Below are 15,808 nucleotides of genomic sequence, written 5' to 3'. Positions count from 1 at the left end.
AGGGTGGTGTAATGACATCACAATTCACGTGGCAGCCGATAGGAGGAATATGTTGCAAAGGAAACAATAGGGGATGTAAGCAATATTTTATATGTTTATTTTCTGAAACGCAAAATTATTGCCCAATTGCCAAATGCAGTTCCAACTTGCCCGGTGCACGCTTGAACCTGGCCCAGGAAAGATCAGCTCACTGCTGGGAAACTGGGGAATAAGCTGCCAGCTCACCCGAACGTAAGAAGTTCCAATGTAGGCAATATGAAATCAATGGGCCCAGTCCCTATTCATACCCCCCCCCCCCCCCCCCCCCTCCACTACAGATGGTGTACGAATTTCATTTTTCATAATCATGTTTAATCTTAGAGTCATACTGCACGGAAACAGGCCCTTCGGCCCACCAAGCCAGTGCTGGCCATCGTGTCCATTTACACTAATCCTACTTTATTCTTCAATTTCTCGTTTGTGTCTGTGGCTATTCACACATTTGCCCTAGACGCTAATATCACTTTAATGGTTTATTTGCTTGTTATTCATCCTTTTTTTTAAATCCAATGGACGAATTATGGTGATTTTTAAAAGCGTAAACACGTTGATATGATTCTAAAATGTTTGTCGTTGAGCGGAAACGTTGGGAAACAGGGATTCCGGTCCGCGGCCACAGGGTCCAGTAATGTTCACAGAAAGAGCTGTGTCATTGAGATTAGCTCCGGTCAAACTACATTGACGCCAAGTATCTGGGGCGAGATGTTGATGTCAAACAAATGGCGAGAGTGCATTGTGTAGTTACTTTGGAAAATTCGGGAAAGGATAGATTGAAACGCAGGAAAGAAATAGCAGTTTGCAGAATAAAGTAAGGATTTAGCTAAGAATAAATATATCACGAGGGACAAGTATTAAAGGGATAAATAGGGCGATGAACGCCAAGATAGAGAGGGGGAAGGTATATAACTCACACCTCCAGATTCAGGGACAGTTTGTTCCCAACTGTTATCGGGCAACTGAACCATCCTACCAACAACTAGCGAGTAGTCCTACTATTATCTACATCATTCGAGAACCTCAGACTATCTTTAATCGGACCTTACCTAGCAGTAAACGTTATTTCCGTTATTCACTTTATCGTGTATCTGTGCACTGTCCATGGCTCGGTTGTAATCATGTACTTACTGTATTGTCTTTCCGCTGACTGGTTAGCACGAAACAAAGGCTTTTCACAGTACCTCGGTACACGTGACAATAAACTAAGCTAAACTAAACGAGTGGTAAGATATCGGAATGAAAAAAAAACCCCATCTAAAAGAGAACAGAAGGCGGGTTTGATCTACTTGACAGAGAGGAGATGTGGTTGCATTAAGGTAGAGGGACAAATATTCCAGAGAGTTAAATTAATGTCACGGCAGCGGGTTTGGAGAGTAATTGACCTCTCTGGTAGACTCGCAGTTTCCCTTGCAACAAATCACGGCAAGACCTCCACGTGTATGGATGGCAAACGCGCGTCATTGTGAGCTGTGCAATCAAGGGGTTAACTGACGTATTATAAACTGGCTGGTGAATTCGAGTGATTGAAGGTAAAATCCTTCTCTCCAGAGATGCTGCCTGGCCCGCTGAGTTACTCCAGCTTTTTAGATAATAGACAATATGTGCAGGAGTAGTGCATTCGGCCCTTCGAGCCAGCACCGGCATTCACTGTGATCATGGCTGATCACCCACACTCAGTACCCTGTTCCTGTCGTTTCCCCATATCCCCTGACACCGCTTTTGTGTCTGTCTTAGCTAAAATACAATACAGATAGGACAGGTTTGGAGGGATTTGGACAAAACGCGGGCAGGTGGAACTGGTGTAGCTGGGATTTGTTGGCCAGTGTGGGCAAGTTGGGCCAAAGGGCCTGTTCCCCCGCTGTATGACTCTATGACTGAGCTAATCTTCGGACCGACCTTAATACGTACTCTGCACAAACATGGAATATTGTACATCACGAGTTGTTAAAAACTTCAACCGTGTATATTCCTCCGACAAGCTCAATATGTTGGAAATGGGTAAACCAAAGACTCTAAATCCGTCACTGCGATCCCTTTGTTTTGAACCGTATACTCGATAGATTACGGTGCTTTTAACATGAGGTTAAATCTACCTGTGCCTAACATTTAATAGTTTGATCTTCTCTGTCTGCACTGTTTATTGTAACTGAATGCCGCCCGTTAACACATAAACCACGAACAGCTGTGGAAAACTCAACAGAGAACAAATTCATAACAAGCTTTTGTTACATCTTGGCAGATGGTTCAAAATGCCTCACGGAGGGAATCGGATTGCTTATTGGTTCTGTATAAAGACGAAATACTGGTTAGAACCTTTCTAGAATCGTCCTGATTGTGCAGTTTTGGTGAGCGCAAATAGCGTGTCAAATATAGTTGTTTGATGTTTATTTTTTTTTTAATGGAACTAAGACATTCACAGGTATGGATGGCATAATGTGCTTATTAGTTTTTGCTGAGCATTAGGCTGCGAGTTACTATAACACGTGAAAAACGCAAAAGGCTGGAGTAACATAGCGGGTCACCTCTCCACATCCCCCGCGGATGCTGCCTGGCCCGCTGAGAAACTCCAGCACTTTGTGTTTTTCCTCAAGATTCCAGCATCTGCAGTTACTCGTTTCTCCAGTTATCTCCTTTGATCATTTGAACGATTGCACATACTTTTGTAAACAATATTTTCAAGATTTTTAAGTAACGAGTTTTGCGTTTTATTATACAAATAATACTGACATTCGCAGAAAAAAATTGCTACAAAATGTTCCCATTTTTTTTTTGCCTGACTCAATACGCATTTTCATTATAAACAAACAATATATGTAACATCTCGAAACGAATATGTTCAACACAGAATCCTGGCTCCATTCATTATTTTTCCAAAGACGCCTTTTCTCTTCAATAACATTTTCAAATTTGTTAGTTAACCACGTTATCACGTTACGCATTGCTGGGGTGGGGGGCGGGGCGAGGGGGGGGATTGGCTCGGAAACACCGCTCCTTCCGGAATATTTACGCTTTAAACTCGTTGGCAGCTTTTTGTGTGCAGTACCTTTTCCATTATATCTTTTTTTTAGTACTATCATCCGCTGGATCTCCGACAGCGTGGAGTGTCGAGTACAAAATACTTCCTTCCAAGTTGAAAAATGCTGCATTATCGCCTCTATGTCGGAGAGTAGCTGTAATTTCCAAGTTTGTTGCTACTGGGAGTAGTTTTCTTCTTAGGAAAAAGTTTTCATGACAAAAATAATTCACTTGTACAGATACATTTGTCAACAAGCAATTAATGGAAAAGAAAGTTAGATCTAAGACGAAACATTTTATATTTTCATTTTTCTGCTAAAAATGTTGGCAATAAGTCAAATTATCGCTTTTTTAAAAACATTTCAAAATAAATATATTTACGGAATCTTGATGACAAATCTTGCGCACCCCAGTAATCGCCGTCCTCTTTTATCTTTGTTTATTTTTATTCCAGAGAGATACTCTAGCAGCCCCCTCCCAAATAATTTCCTTTGTTTTATCAACAGGTTCACAGAAAAACTAAACTGCAAATGCTCAAAAAAAATATTGGCCATTGAGCATGTTCCTATGGCAGACAAAAGGAAATGAAAATACTTTAAACCTGTTTTCTCAGGACATAATAAAAGTGCCATTGCAGTCCACAAATGGTTAACTATATTTAAATAAGTAAGGAAAAAATGAAGATATCCCTGGTAGTGTCATATTACAATTTTTAACAATCACTGTATTAGAAATTTATTTAAAAAATCCAACACTTCACATACTTCTTAAACCACAAAAATAAAAGTTTTTTTTTCTCAGTTGTGCCTAATACAATAATCCACCCAGTGCTTCACCCTCAGAAAATGTACAATGCAAATATTCACTCTACTTGTGTTAATGACCCCCTAAAAACATCAAATACTACGAAACCCATTGTTGGACACTGAAAATATATAGTTCTGTTTTCTTGTGGCAGTAATACTTGTTGATGTACTTCATCACTCTTTGAAAACTCTTTTTTTATTTTCCTCTTTAAAAAAAATGGCAGTTTGTTCAGAATAGAATCTCCTTTGTTTTCCATTATAACAATTCTTCTGAAGATACTGTAATGGTTCCAGAACAAGTCTGTTTGACACCCAATTTTATTCCAGTAGAATGCAGGGTGCATTTTTTCGTTAGCCGGGGAAAGATCCACCATACAAAAGGCGAATACCAAGATGACGTAGATACTTTTAACTTAAAAGGTTGTGGAATAAAGGGGGAACACTTTGGTTTAGAACCAAGTGGGCTCCTTACTTTTCTCTTGATGTAGGCGTCCTAACAAAAAGATGGAAATATATAAAGAATAACTTTGAAGTATAAGTTTCCAATTTAATAACAATAACCTTATAATCATCAACATTCATTTTGGGACAAATAAAAATAAGTAAAATATTTGAAACTCTTCTCAAACTGATGCCTAAAATGAAAAGCTTTAAACTTTCTTGGAATAAGAAAAGGTTGATGAGCAACTTGTACACTCTCTTGACATTAGTGGCACATCATTGTCATCTATCACCTGTGCATCAGAATATTGTGTTTGTACCCATCTATGAGGTTGAGTAACAAAGTCATTGATGACTTAACTTCTATTTTACTCTAAACTGTAATAAAATACTGCAACATAGAGTCCTATAAATTCATTTTATTTTTTTATTCGTGTATTGCTTAATACTAAATTGAATAATGAAATGAAGACTAACCGGTAACATAAAAAATGTGAAATGAGTTTCTGAACATTTAAATGTGAAAATTAGAATTTAAAGGCTAGATAGGACTGGCAAAAACGAAGCAGTCTTCTCTGCAGGCCAGGCTGCAACTATGGAAAGAGGTACAGTTAACATTTTAGGTTAGAACTGTGAAAGAGAGAAAACAAATTTGTTTTCATTAGCGGGAAGATGGTGAAGGATGGGTAAAACAAAGGAAATGATGATGAGAACAAATGTCTAAACATAGCAGTTACAATGATACTTTGCTCTGTTGTGTAATGTTTTGTGAAGTCTGTGGTATATGCTTGGCAGGCAAAGCTATCTGATAGAAAAAGAAAACGTGAACCAAAATTATTCTGTAGCTATAAAAGATATTGCACATGATCTGTCAAGAATTATTAACGCAAGGAACTGCTGATGCTGGTCTACAATAAAAGACACAACATGCTGGAGTAACTCAGCAGGTGAGGTAGCATCTTTGGAGGATGCGCTTCGAGCTAGTTCCCTTCTTCAGACTGATTGTATTTGCGGGGGATGGGGGGTGAATGCAAGAAGAGAGGTTTTGACAGGACTAAGTCAGGTAAGTGATGGGTGGATTCAAGTGAGGAGAGTTTGATTTGGAGATGGTTGGACAAAAGCCAGAGATGTAGAGAATTGCAGCAGCAAGTGTAGCCTTTCAAAACATAATTGGTCAAATGTGCAAGATTCAGGATTGAGATGGCCAGAGCTGAGATTGAGCAACATCACACTGAGGAAATATACTCTGGAATCCTGCACCAAGCTGGACCTGGTGCATGATATGGTCCCTCGTTGACATTTATGGGGATTGTAGGGATATACAGTAGAAGGCATGGGCGGGGGGGGGGGGGGGGGGGGGAATATTTAGCTTTGCTTAGTTTAGAGATACAGCTGGAAACAGACTCTTTGGACCATATGCTAACCATCGATCACCCTTACACTGGTTCTATGTTATCCCACTTTTGTATCTTACTCACTAGGGGCAATTTATAGAAGTCAATTAACCTACAAACCTGCATATCTTTGGAATGAGGGGGGAAACCAGAGCACACAGAGAAAACCATGCAGTCACAGGAAAAACGTACAAATTCCGTACGGACAGCACCCATACTCAGCATCGAACCCGGGTCTATGGCGCTCTCAGATTAATGATTTAACTTAAATATTTTTGTTAACATTGAAAAATATATTTAACATTTAAATGTCTCAGACTATGTGGTAGATATAAAGACTATTGAACATTGCTTATCGGTTTCTTCTGCAGCCAGGGTTTTGTCAACAGTCAAAACTTACAAAGCAATTTTGTGGGTAGATCTTCTCCAGGCATTGCTACTGCATATATCAAACCACTGGAGTTCTGGATGTTTTGGAGCAGCAAGAATGCGCTGATCATCCAGACCGGGTCAGTGCTGATGTGAGGAGACTGTGGTTGGTGATTGCAGGTGGGAGGAATGGGATCTGGCCCACCGGTTCTGAAAATATTCGTAAACCTCAAGTGAATCATTCAGAAACTTCTTATGGCATGTCACTAGGAATTCTTTAATACTGCAAAGCTTTGAACTGTGATTCAAAGGACGATAAAGGGAAAACAAGAGGTGTGGTTTAAATGGATTTTCAGAGAGCATTTACTTAGTGGTTTCATAGAAAGCTTGTTAAAAGGGTGCACACTATTATCATGGATGGGAAAGTCAGTTATTAAACAGGAAAAATAGGTAGGGTATAAATAAATTCTGGACCTGAAATATGAACTATGTTCCTCTCTCCACAGTTCTGGTGAGAATATCCAATTTGTGTGTGTGTGTGTGTGTGTAAGATGCTAGGATAAATGTAATGTGTTTAAAATGGAGAAGAATTGCAAATGCTATTGGCCAGTCATTTTTTTATGGCGGTATTTTTTTCTTTTCATTTGGACTCGGACATTGGGCTTCATACTAAAATGTGACAATGATCCAAAACTAGCCACCAAACCTCAACTAACCTAACCGTATAAATACTGTGGTTACAAGAACAGGTCAGAGGCTGTGTAGCCTCTGGTGTGATATAGCCAACATTTATCCACTGTCTACAGGGTACGTCAGGAATGCATGTGTGCTGCCTCTGACAGTACTCAACAAGTTTAACACTGTCCAATACAAAGCAGCCTGCTTGATTAACTCACATCTCCGCACACCAGACTTCCACTCCCTCCACCAACAGGGCATTGTGGTGGCAGGAGGTATCGTTTATAATGTGCACTGAAATTACTTGCATGGGCTTCTCTGACAGCACAAAACCATGACATTTACCAGTAGGAAGGAAGGACAGCAGGCGCATGGTAACCTCTCCAACTACGAGATAGACACACAAATCTGGAGTAACCCTTCTTCAAACTGAGTCAAAACATCATCTAATCATTTTCTCCAGAGATGCTGTCTGACTGCTGAGTTACTCTAGCTTTTTGTGTCTATCTTGAGTTTAAACCAGCATTTGCATCTGCAGGACACATGTTGTGTCCTCTCCAACTCCTACACCATTCTAAGATGTATTTCACTTTATTATTATCATTGCTGGGTCAAAATCATAGGACTCCCATCTCAACTGTATTTTGAGAATACCTTCACCAGAAGAACCGCCTGTCCCTAATTGTGTTTGAGAAGAATAATAAATATTGGCATTACCAGGAATATCCACATCCAAAAAAAATAATAGATGAAAATCACTGGATAAATTATTACAAAAAGGAAATTAAATTGGTGCAGCGTAATCAGAATGATGTGAATATTGGGAAGCTATAATTGTGATACAGGGGCTATTTCAATTCATCAATTTATCTACTACATGCTTTTAAAATACTGACAATGTTCAGGTTGTATGAATACAGAAATACCCTTGTTGGATAGTTTAAAATAAACATTAACAATCAACAGTAAGAAAAAAAACATTTTATGCATCTAATTGAGGATGATTGTGGCATGGTTTGCCATAAATTTGGATAAAATTGATGGTATGAAGAAGGATTGCAGAGCCATCAGAGCAATGGGATTAGCAAAGAATGAATACAGATATGATGTGCTCTATAGGGTTTCTTATGTGCAGCAAATGTCTATGATTCATATTATATCATTGACTGCATCCTTTATTATTTTGCTATTCTGTGAAAATATTTAAATAATACTGCCCCTTTGATAATTACATTCCATGTTTCCGATTTTTGCTGCAAACATGTATTGGAGCAAAAATCGAGACTGGCTTTCTAATAAGATATTGAAACAGTGCTATAGGAGGTGGTATCTTTCAGATGATGTGTTAAATCCCACCAGTTGGCTGGTCTCTTGAATAGACACAAAGAGTCCAATATTTCAAAGAACAATAGTATATCATCATGGACAATCTTTCTCTCAATCAGTATCACTAAATCATATCAAGGATGTCGTTAAACTGGAAGGGGTGCAAGAGGCTGAGGGGTGATCTTCCAGGAGTTTATAAAATAATGAAGGCTTAGATAAGATGAATAGCTTAGATAAGATGAATGGTCACAGTCTTTTCCCCAGGGTCTAAAATGTCTAAAACTAGAGGGTACATGTGAAAAGTGAAAGGGAAAATGTTTTAAAGGAGAAACATTTTCACACAGAGCGTAGGCACGCACATGGGACGAGTTACCAGAGGAAGTGGTATGGGCGAGTACAATTAGGACATTTAAGAGATCCTTGAACAGGTACATGAAAAGGAAAGGGTTGGAGGGATAATGGGGCAGGTGCAGGCAAATGAGACTAGCTAGGTTAGGTAAATTGTGTAAAAGAACTGCGATTTGTGGTTTAAATCGAAGGTAGACACAAAATGCTGGAGTAACTCAGCTGGACAGGCAGCATCTGTAAATCTGTATAGACGAGTTAGGCCTAAGAGCCTGTTTCTGTGCTGTACAGCTCTATGAATCTATCTAGTCCTTCTATCACATTGCCGTTTGGATGAACAAAGCTTGTGTAAAATAGCTGCTTCGATTCCTTCATAACACCAATGACTATATTTGCAATGGTGGTGAAGTTGTGGGAGTTGTGAGAAACACTCAAGAAATGTGAGTGCTTCTCATTCTAACATTCCACTGTGACTTACATGGGTTGTCATCTTTAATTATTTGAAATAACACGACGTAAAACAAAATGAAACCATTTGACACAAAAAGCTGGAGTAACTTAGCGGGTCAGACAGAATCTCTAGAGAAAAGTCTGAAGAAGTCTCGACCCGAAACGTCGCCAATTCCTTCTCAGTAGAGATGCTGTCTGTCCCGCTGAGTTACTCCAGCCTTGGTTTAAACCAGCATCTGCAGTTCCTTCTTACACAAAATGTTGATACATTCCACGGTCGATCTAAAAGATTAAAACAATCTCTTCACCTGTGTCAACCCCCTGCACCATGTCCAGGGTCCCATGAAAGGCTCCAGTCCAGGGAGAAGCGGCGGCTGCAGTAGCCTCTGTCTTTGTGATCTCAGCCGGCGCTGCGGCAATGCGGGCTGCCCTTACGGACGGCACCAGCAGCGACCCATACCGAGGGTCTAGGTGCGGATTATGATGGTGGGCGTGTGGGTGGTGCATGTGCGGGTAAACGTCGTGCACTAGTGGGTAGCTGGGACTCCCCTGCGATGCCAACGTGTAGGACCACGCCTCGGCATTTGGCGGCGGCGCGCCCGCCTGGTGTAGTCCATGTCCAGGCCAAGCCATGGAATCGGGGGAATGAAAGACGCCGCCGGTCGCAGCGGAGAAATCGTGATGGTTGCCACTCAGACAGGACGGTGCGGGGGGCTGGTAAGTGCTACTCCAGAAGGAAGCAGGGAAGCTGTTCTTCTGATTTGCAGAAACCGTCAATCCTTCTGGAAAAAAAATCACCGTGAAATCGACATTTAATATACGTTTTGAAGTTTCCTTGCAGAATCCTGAACAAGCTCGTCAGAGTGAATGATGTGTCATTTATTACATTTATATTAAGGGAGGCGAATAAACGCATAAATGTTGCTTAAAGCCATACATGCATATAATACAAGCCCCCATAAACACTTCTAGTCTAATAAAAGGTTTTAGAGATATAATGTAGCCAAGAAAACCAACATTGATTTAAAAAATCTTCATATCCCTTCGCCACTTCCATCAATGTTTCACGCCACTGCTACGAAATGAATTCAAAACCAACGTGATGGCCATGGAATAACACATCGTATCTTTCATTGGCGGATCTTAGACTGGTCTAAAATCTATAGTAATCGTTATCACGTACTCTTTAGGACCCAAAGTGCTGGAGTAGCTCAGCGCTGAGTTACTCCAGTAGCCCTGACCCGCTGAGTAGTTACTCCAGCAGTCTATGTCTTGTTTTGTCATTCTCGTTTCTACATGAGTTGGAGAATTTCACTAAACACCGGTTGCGCCACATCTTGAACAACGGATACAGTCGATGCGGTTGGAGGAGATGCAAGTGAACCTCTGCCTAACCTGAAAGGACTGTCGGGGTCCCTGGACAGGGTCGAGGGAGCAGGAGAAGGTGTTGCATCTTCTGCGGTTGCAGAGGAAGTTACCAGGGGAGGGGGTGGTTTGGGTGGGAAGGGATGAATTAACCAGGGAGTTGCGGAGGGACCGGTCTCTGGAAAAGGGGGAAAGGGGGTGGAGATGGGAAGATGTGACTAGTGTTGGGATCCCGTTGGAGGTGGCGAAAATGTCGGAGTTGAATGCGACGGCTGATGGGGGACTCTGTCTCTGTTGCGACTAGGGGGGGGGGGGGGGGGGGGGGGGGCGGTAAATGCCATCGCCTCGGTGTTCTAAACAGAACGGGTCCATTGGCTGAGTGTTAATAGAAAGACAAGGGACATCCTGGGTAAGAGGCATCACATAAAAACACTTTTTTAGGATTTGCAGAGTTTAGTTACAGTCAGCAAAAAAAACCCCTTTCAAATGTAAATTCTGCACCATACTAGAAATGAATAAAACAAACAAAATGTCGAAAGAAAACAAACACATTCTCTTTCCCAATACCAGCAGAACTATGTACAGTATAAGAAGGAACTGCAGATGCTGGTTTAAACCGAAGAAAGACACGAAAAGTAGGAGTAACTCAGCGCGACAGGCAGCATCTCTGGAGAGAAGGAATGGGCGACGTTTCGGGTCGAGACCCTTCTTCACACTAGGGATAATGGAAACGAGAGATGTAGACGCTGATGTGGAGAAATACAGAACAATGATGCAAAAAAAGTAAAGTTAATAAAAGAACCAGGCTGTTTATGTAAGCTGTTTGTGGGGTGAAAATGAGAAGCTAGTGCGACTTGGGTGGGGGAGGGCTAGAGAGAGAGGGAATGCCGGGGCTACCTGAAGTGAGAGACATTAATATTCATACCACTGGGCTGTACCACCAGAACTAATTAATTTTCTGGCTATCTGCCTCTCTCCTTGGAAACGTGAAGCTGATTTTTGTAAATATTAGTGGAATTGTCGAAATTACATTTCGCTCACTTTGTCGCTGATTTCTACACGAAGTTTGTTGTGAAATGGTGGTCGGTAAAACCGAATGTTATAACCACCACCATCAGTTGAATAACATTCTCGAATATTGCACCTGTAGTAATGTTAAATGGATGGCCGGTCTGAAGAAGGGTCTCGACCCGAAACGTCACCCACTCCTTCTCTCCAGAGATGCTGCCTGTCCCGCTGAGTTACTCCAGCATTTTGTGTATATCTAATGTTAAATAGATTTCGAGCGGTGAGTATTCCAGGATGCTGTAAGGTGAGTATTCTTTTATTTTTAAACAACAAAACGTCTTTGGGAAAATATTCGCCAAATATTCATTGGATTCGAGGTTTTCCCGTTTCCCCTACCTTTCCACAAGGTGCTGGATGAAGCGCGGGTCTTTGAGCTCGGGCTGTCCGCGTTGAAGTGGCTCAGGGCTCTGTTGAAATGTTCATCTACCACGGCGCCCACGTCTCCCTGGACGTAAGTGAGCAGAATACATCTGGAACTGATGTACTCTGCCTCGGGAGCCTGCTCCTTCTCGCTCTCTTTGCCTTGCGAATTGTTCTCCATGGACTCCTGCATCTTACTATACAGGGCTAACTTCTGCTGTGGGGGACATAGAAACCAAAGGCAGTTCAGGGTTAGAGTTCCTGCTTCATACCCAGCAATATCGCGCCACGAAACCGCTATCTAAAGTTCCCCTGGCCTGCTTGCGTCGGGAACAAGTTACAGGCGTTAACGTCCAAACAAAAAAAAAACCTGACATTGAATTCTTGGGTATACAAGACAGAACACTCCTTATAGTAAATAATCGTTATCATTTACAAGGAGACGCTTCAAATTATAGTATGAACCTGCCATAGATTTGGAGTAATTGAGATACAGGAAGAACCGCTAAAGCGGTTACATCGGTATTCAAAGTATTTCGGTGGTACACAAAATTGCTGGAGAAACTCAGCGGGTGCAGCAGCATCTATGGAGCGAAGGAAATAGGCAACGTTTCGGGCCGAAACCCAGAAGGCATTTTTGTGTACCTTCGCTTTTCCAGCATCTGCAGTTCCTTCTTAAACACAAAGTATTTCGGTGATCTGTTTTAGTGGAACTAAATGCTGGGTAGCATTATGACTGTACCTTTATACATCGGATGGTAAAAATGCTTTGGATCTTTATTTAATGGGAATGCACTTGAGCCCCATATCATCAACTAACCCGGTTCTGATAATGGAAGTGTTCAAGATGAGTCTTTAGCTCGGCATTGCGTGTGCACCGAGTCATTTCACGAAGGGAGAAATAGCGTGTTGGGTTCATTTTAAATAAAACGCGAAACCGCCAGTGCTCCAGGGCCACAGTTCTCCTTTCATTTTCAATGCAAATTAAATGCAAATATCTGGTTATGGTTTCTAGAATATCATTTCCCATAATATCCAATATCATTGCCTTTAAAATGTGTCGCTTTCCCACGGTTTGCTACTGTAGTCCAGTGTGTCTGCTCCCAGAACTATTCACATCTTGAATACGTTTAACGTGGCTTTATGTACAGTGAAGTGATAATATTATTCGCATCACTCTGCTATTTTAAACAACACCAGTTCCGTGTTATCCTGGTCACATTATTGATGTGGACTATCCATTCAGTTATTTAGACTTGCTCAATCGCTTATTTTTTGACATTGTGTTGTGTGTTGATTTCAACGATACGGTTGTTGATTGATTTCATACTTATTCCCCGTTGTGATTCAGTGACCATTGAAAATGACTGCAGTGATTATCACTGTTACCGTAGTTGTAATTCAACGATGCATTTCGAATCTACTCAAATTGTGACTCTTCATCGCGTTGATAATGGATTTGCCAAATTAATTAATTTATTTTACATTTAAGATCCTGCATTTGGTCAAGACTTCAACATCTGCAGTTCCTTGCGTCTCCTCTTTATGTTGTATTTTAATCAATTTCACTGAACACCACAATAAGCGCCTCAATAATATATTTAAAAAAACACCAATTATTTTAGAATGACGTTTCGATACATTAAATCCAGCGGGGGTTTCATCTCGATACATTTACATGGAGGAAGATAAGTTGCAGTTTTTTTCCCCAGGGCGGGAATAATATATACATGAATCAGACTTGTTTTTTCCCCTCTTCTGAGTGTGTTTTTGGTCTTGCGACTGAAACTTTTGAAGAGCACACCCTCCGACCGCGGACTGCTATGCAGGGAATTTCAGCGCAAGCTTGTCAGACATATCAAAGAGATCGCGTCATGTGTTGTCAAACGGAATGAAGAAACCACAGCGGAATGTGACAGCTGACTTGTAGCCAGTTTACAAGGCAGCTGCTAACTCGCCTCTCCCTTTTCTCTCTCTCTCTCTCTCTCCCGCACCCCCCCCCCCCCCCCCCCCCCCCCCCTCCCTTCGGCCAGCTCGTCTCAATCCGTTAGCAGTCAGAGATAGCCTGGCAGCTCTCTTACCTGCTGCGAGTGGTGATGGTGATAATACGCTGCGGTGTAGGCGGCTGCGGCTGCTGATGGTAGGTACTGGTGCGCTCCATAAGACTTATGATACATAACATCCAGACAACTCATGACCGACCTAGTCACTCGGATTGAACGGTGGCGACAAATGCAGCTTAAAACTCAATCGATCCTTGACCCACGCATCCTCGCTTTTTATAAGTGCGCTCTGGAGACGCGAACACAGAGGGCAAGAGAGAGAGAGAGGTGCGAATTATTAGCATAAAGACAATGCGAGTACCCTCCGCCTGTCGGCTGCCGGGACTCGGTAAAGTTTGGAGCTGATTGATCGGAGCATCAGCAACTCCGCCTGTACAGTCTGGGATCACTCCTCATTGGGCAAAGCACCGTCAGTTTCATTGGACAAAATATCCACAGACGCCTCCCATTCACAACACTGAATAGTTTCAGCTTCACCTTTAGGCGTGCGCTCTTTTATTATTTTTTATCATGACCACAAACACGCCGTGTATCTGTTACCCGTGCTGTTACACTTACAATACAGTATAACAATTTTTCTGTAAACCAGCATCTGCAGTTCTTTGTTTCTATGTTATAACATTATGCTGTTATGTATTCATTCCTTTGTTAACTCGCCTATTTAACGGAGGATTTCAGAGATTTCGATCCCTGGGTTTATTTTCAGGGGCAAGGTTTCCGAGCAATGGGAACAATGCCATTCGAACTCTTTCCAAACCAGCCCACTTCGAATAGTAAAGCACAACGTGCCAGACTAACTCTGTAGATCCTTCCGGAGATGCCGCCTAACCCGCTGAGTTACTCCAGCAAGTTGAGAGGTGTAGCCATGGGCACTCACTCACGTGGGTCCAAGCCATGCCTACGTTTTTTTTTGTCGATTATATTGAACAGTCCTGGTTCCAAATGTAGACTGCAACTACCCCCAGCTCTCTTCCAGCTTTCTCTTCCCTCCTACAATTAGTCTGGAGAAGGGTCATGACCAGGAATGTCACATATCCATGTTCTCCAGAGATGCTGCTTGCCTGAGTTACTCCAGCACTCGTGCCATTGGTATAATACTCCAGCTTACTCCATGGATTGTCACCTTGTCACCGTGCCGGTGAAGCTTGTGTGGTCCTGAGATCTTGAAAGCGATGCCGTCTGGAGCTATGCTCCTGGTAGGGCCACCCATAGCGGTAAGGTCGAGGGGGGAGGTCCCTGACAAAGAGCAATCCAACCAAGACCACAACCATGGAACAGGCAGAGGATGATGGCTGACTTTAGTGAAGCGTCACAACGGCAGGGAAGGCGGATGAAGGCTGCAGCAGAAAAGGATCCCTGGTTGGCTTGGACTCCATGCCACTGGATCCTGACCCAGGTCTGTCAAGAATCGTGTGGTGGCTGTCTGTGCACCACTTTCCCCAAGTCACACACAGGCGTCCTCCACAGAAGACAGTCATACTAGTTCCGAGTGACCACTGATGATGATGAACACTCCAGCATTTGTGTTTTGGTCAAGGTTCCAGTATCTGCAGTTACTTGTTTCTCAGCTTTGGATAATATGTGCTTATAGCTGTGCTTAAAATGTGAAAACTAAGTTTACCTTTTGCAGTGCATCAGCACTTACTTGGCTAACCAGTTTCTTTACTTTTTTTTAAGCAGAGCATGCAATGTGGCTGACTTCAATGTGGCCATAATTCTACCTTCAGGTACATATAAGCAGGCTCATACAAGACTGTTTAAGAAGGAACTGCAGATGCTGGAAAATCGAAGGTAGACTGGAGAAACTCAGCAAGTGAGGCAGCATCTATGGAGCGAAGGAAATAGGCAACATTTCGGGCCAAAACCCTTCTTCAGACCTTCTTCAAACCTCATACAAGACTGTGCCTGGTTCTGGTAAGGATCGCCCCAAAACCCTTTATTTTCCATTCTAATATATCCATGGTGATAACTCTGCTTCCAACCCATAAATGATACATGGGCCCAGCTCAACACATCACACTGACCACTGAATTTCAAGTCCTGCTGGTTTCATTACAGCTTAACCTTATAGATTGCGCCAAAGTGGCAACTC

General features: G+C 42.1%; 1 protein-coding gene across 3 annotated transcripts; it reads right to left on the bottom strand.

The window, feature by feature from the left end:
- Positions 1-2,717: 2,717 nt before the first annotated feature.
- On the bottom strand, positions 2,718-14,082 carry vgll3 (vestigial like family member 3). 3 transcript variants are annotated; one of them, XM_033032612.1, is made up of 4 exons: positions 13,735-14,082; positions 11,630-11,870; positions 9,169-9,642; positions 2,718-4,350 (listed from the first exon to the last, which is right to left on the bottom strand). In XM_033032612.1, the coding sequence occupies exons 1-4, from the start codon at positions 13,846-13,848 to the stop codon at positions 4,307-4,309; spliced, it is 873 nt and encodes a 290-aa protein (XP_032888503.1). In that variant the 5' UTR covers positions 13,849-14,082; the 3' UTR covers positions 2,718-4,306. The 3 variants fall into 3 exon arrangements, with proteins under 3 accessions (XP_032888503.1, XP_032888500.1, XP_032888501.1); XM_033032609.1 differs by lacking the exon at positions 2,718-4,350 and adding an exon at positions 5,839-6,271; XM_033032610.1 differs by lacking the exon at positions 2,718-4,350 and adding an exon at positions 5,839-6,271 and having other exon boundaries at positions 11,630-11,867.
- Positions 14,083-15,808: the final 1,726 nt, after the last annotated feature.

Source organism: Amblyraja radiata, chromosome 14 (genome assembly GCF_010909765.2).
Source record: "Amblyraja radiata isolate CabotCenter1 chromosome 14, sAmbRad1.1.pri, whole genome shotgun sequence".
NCBI lineage: Eukaryota > Metazoa > Chordata > Chondrichthyes > Rajiformes > Rajidae > Amblyraja > Amblyraja radiata.
The sequence above is the reverse complement of the archived record's forward strand: the minus strand, read 5'-3'. Positions and strand labels throughout refer to the sequence as shown.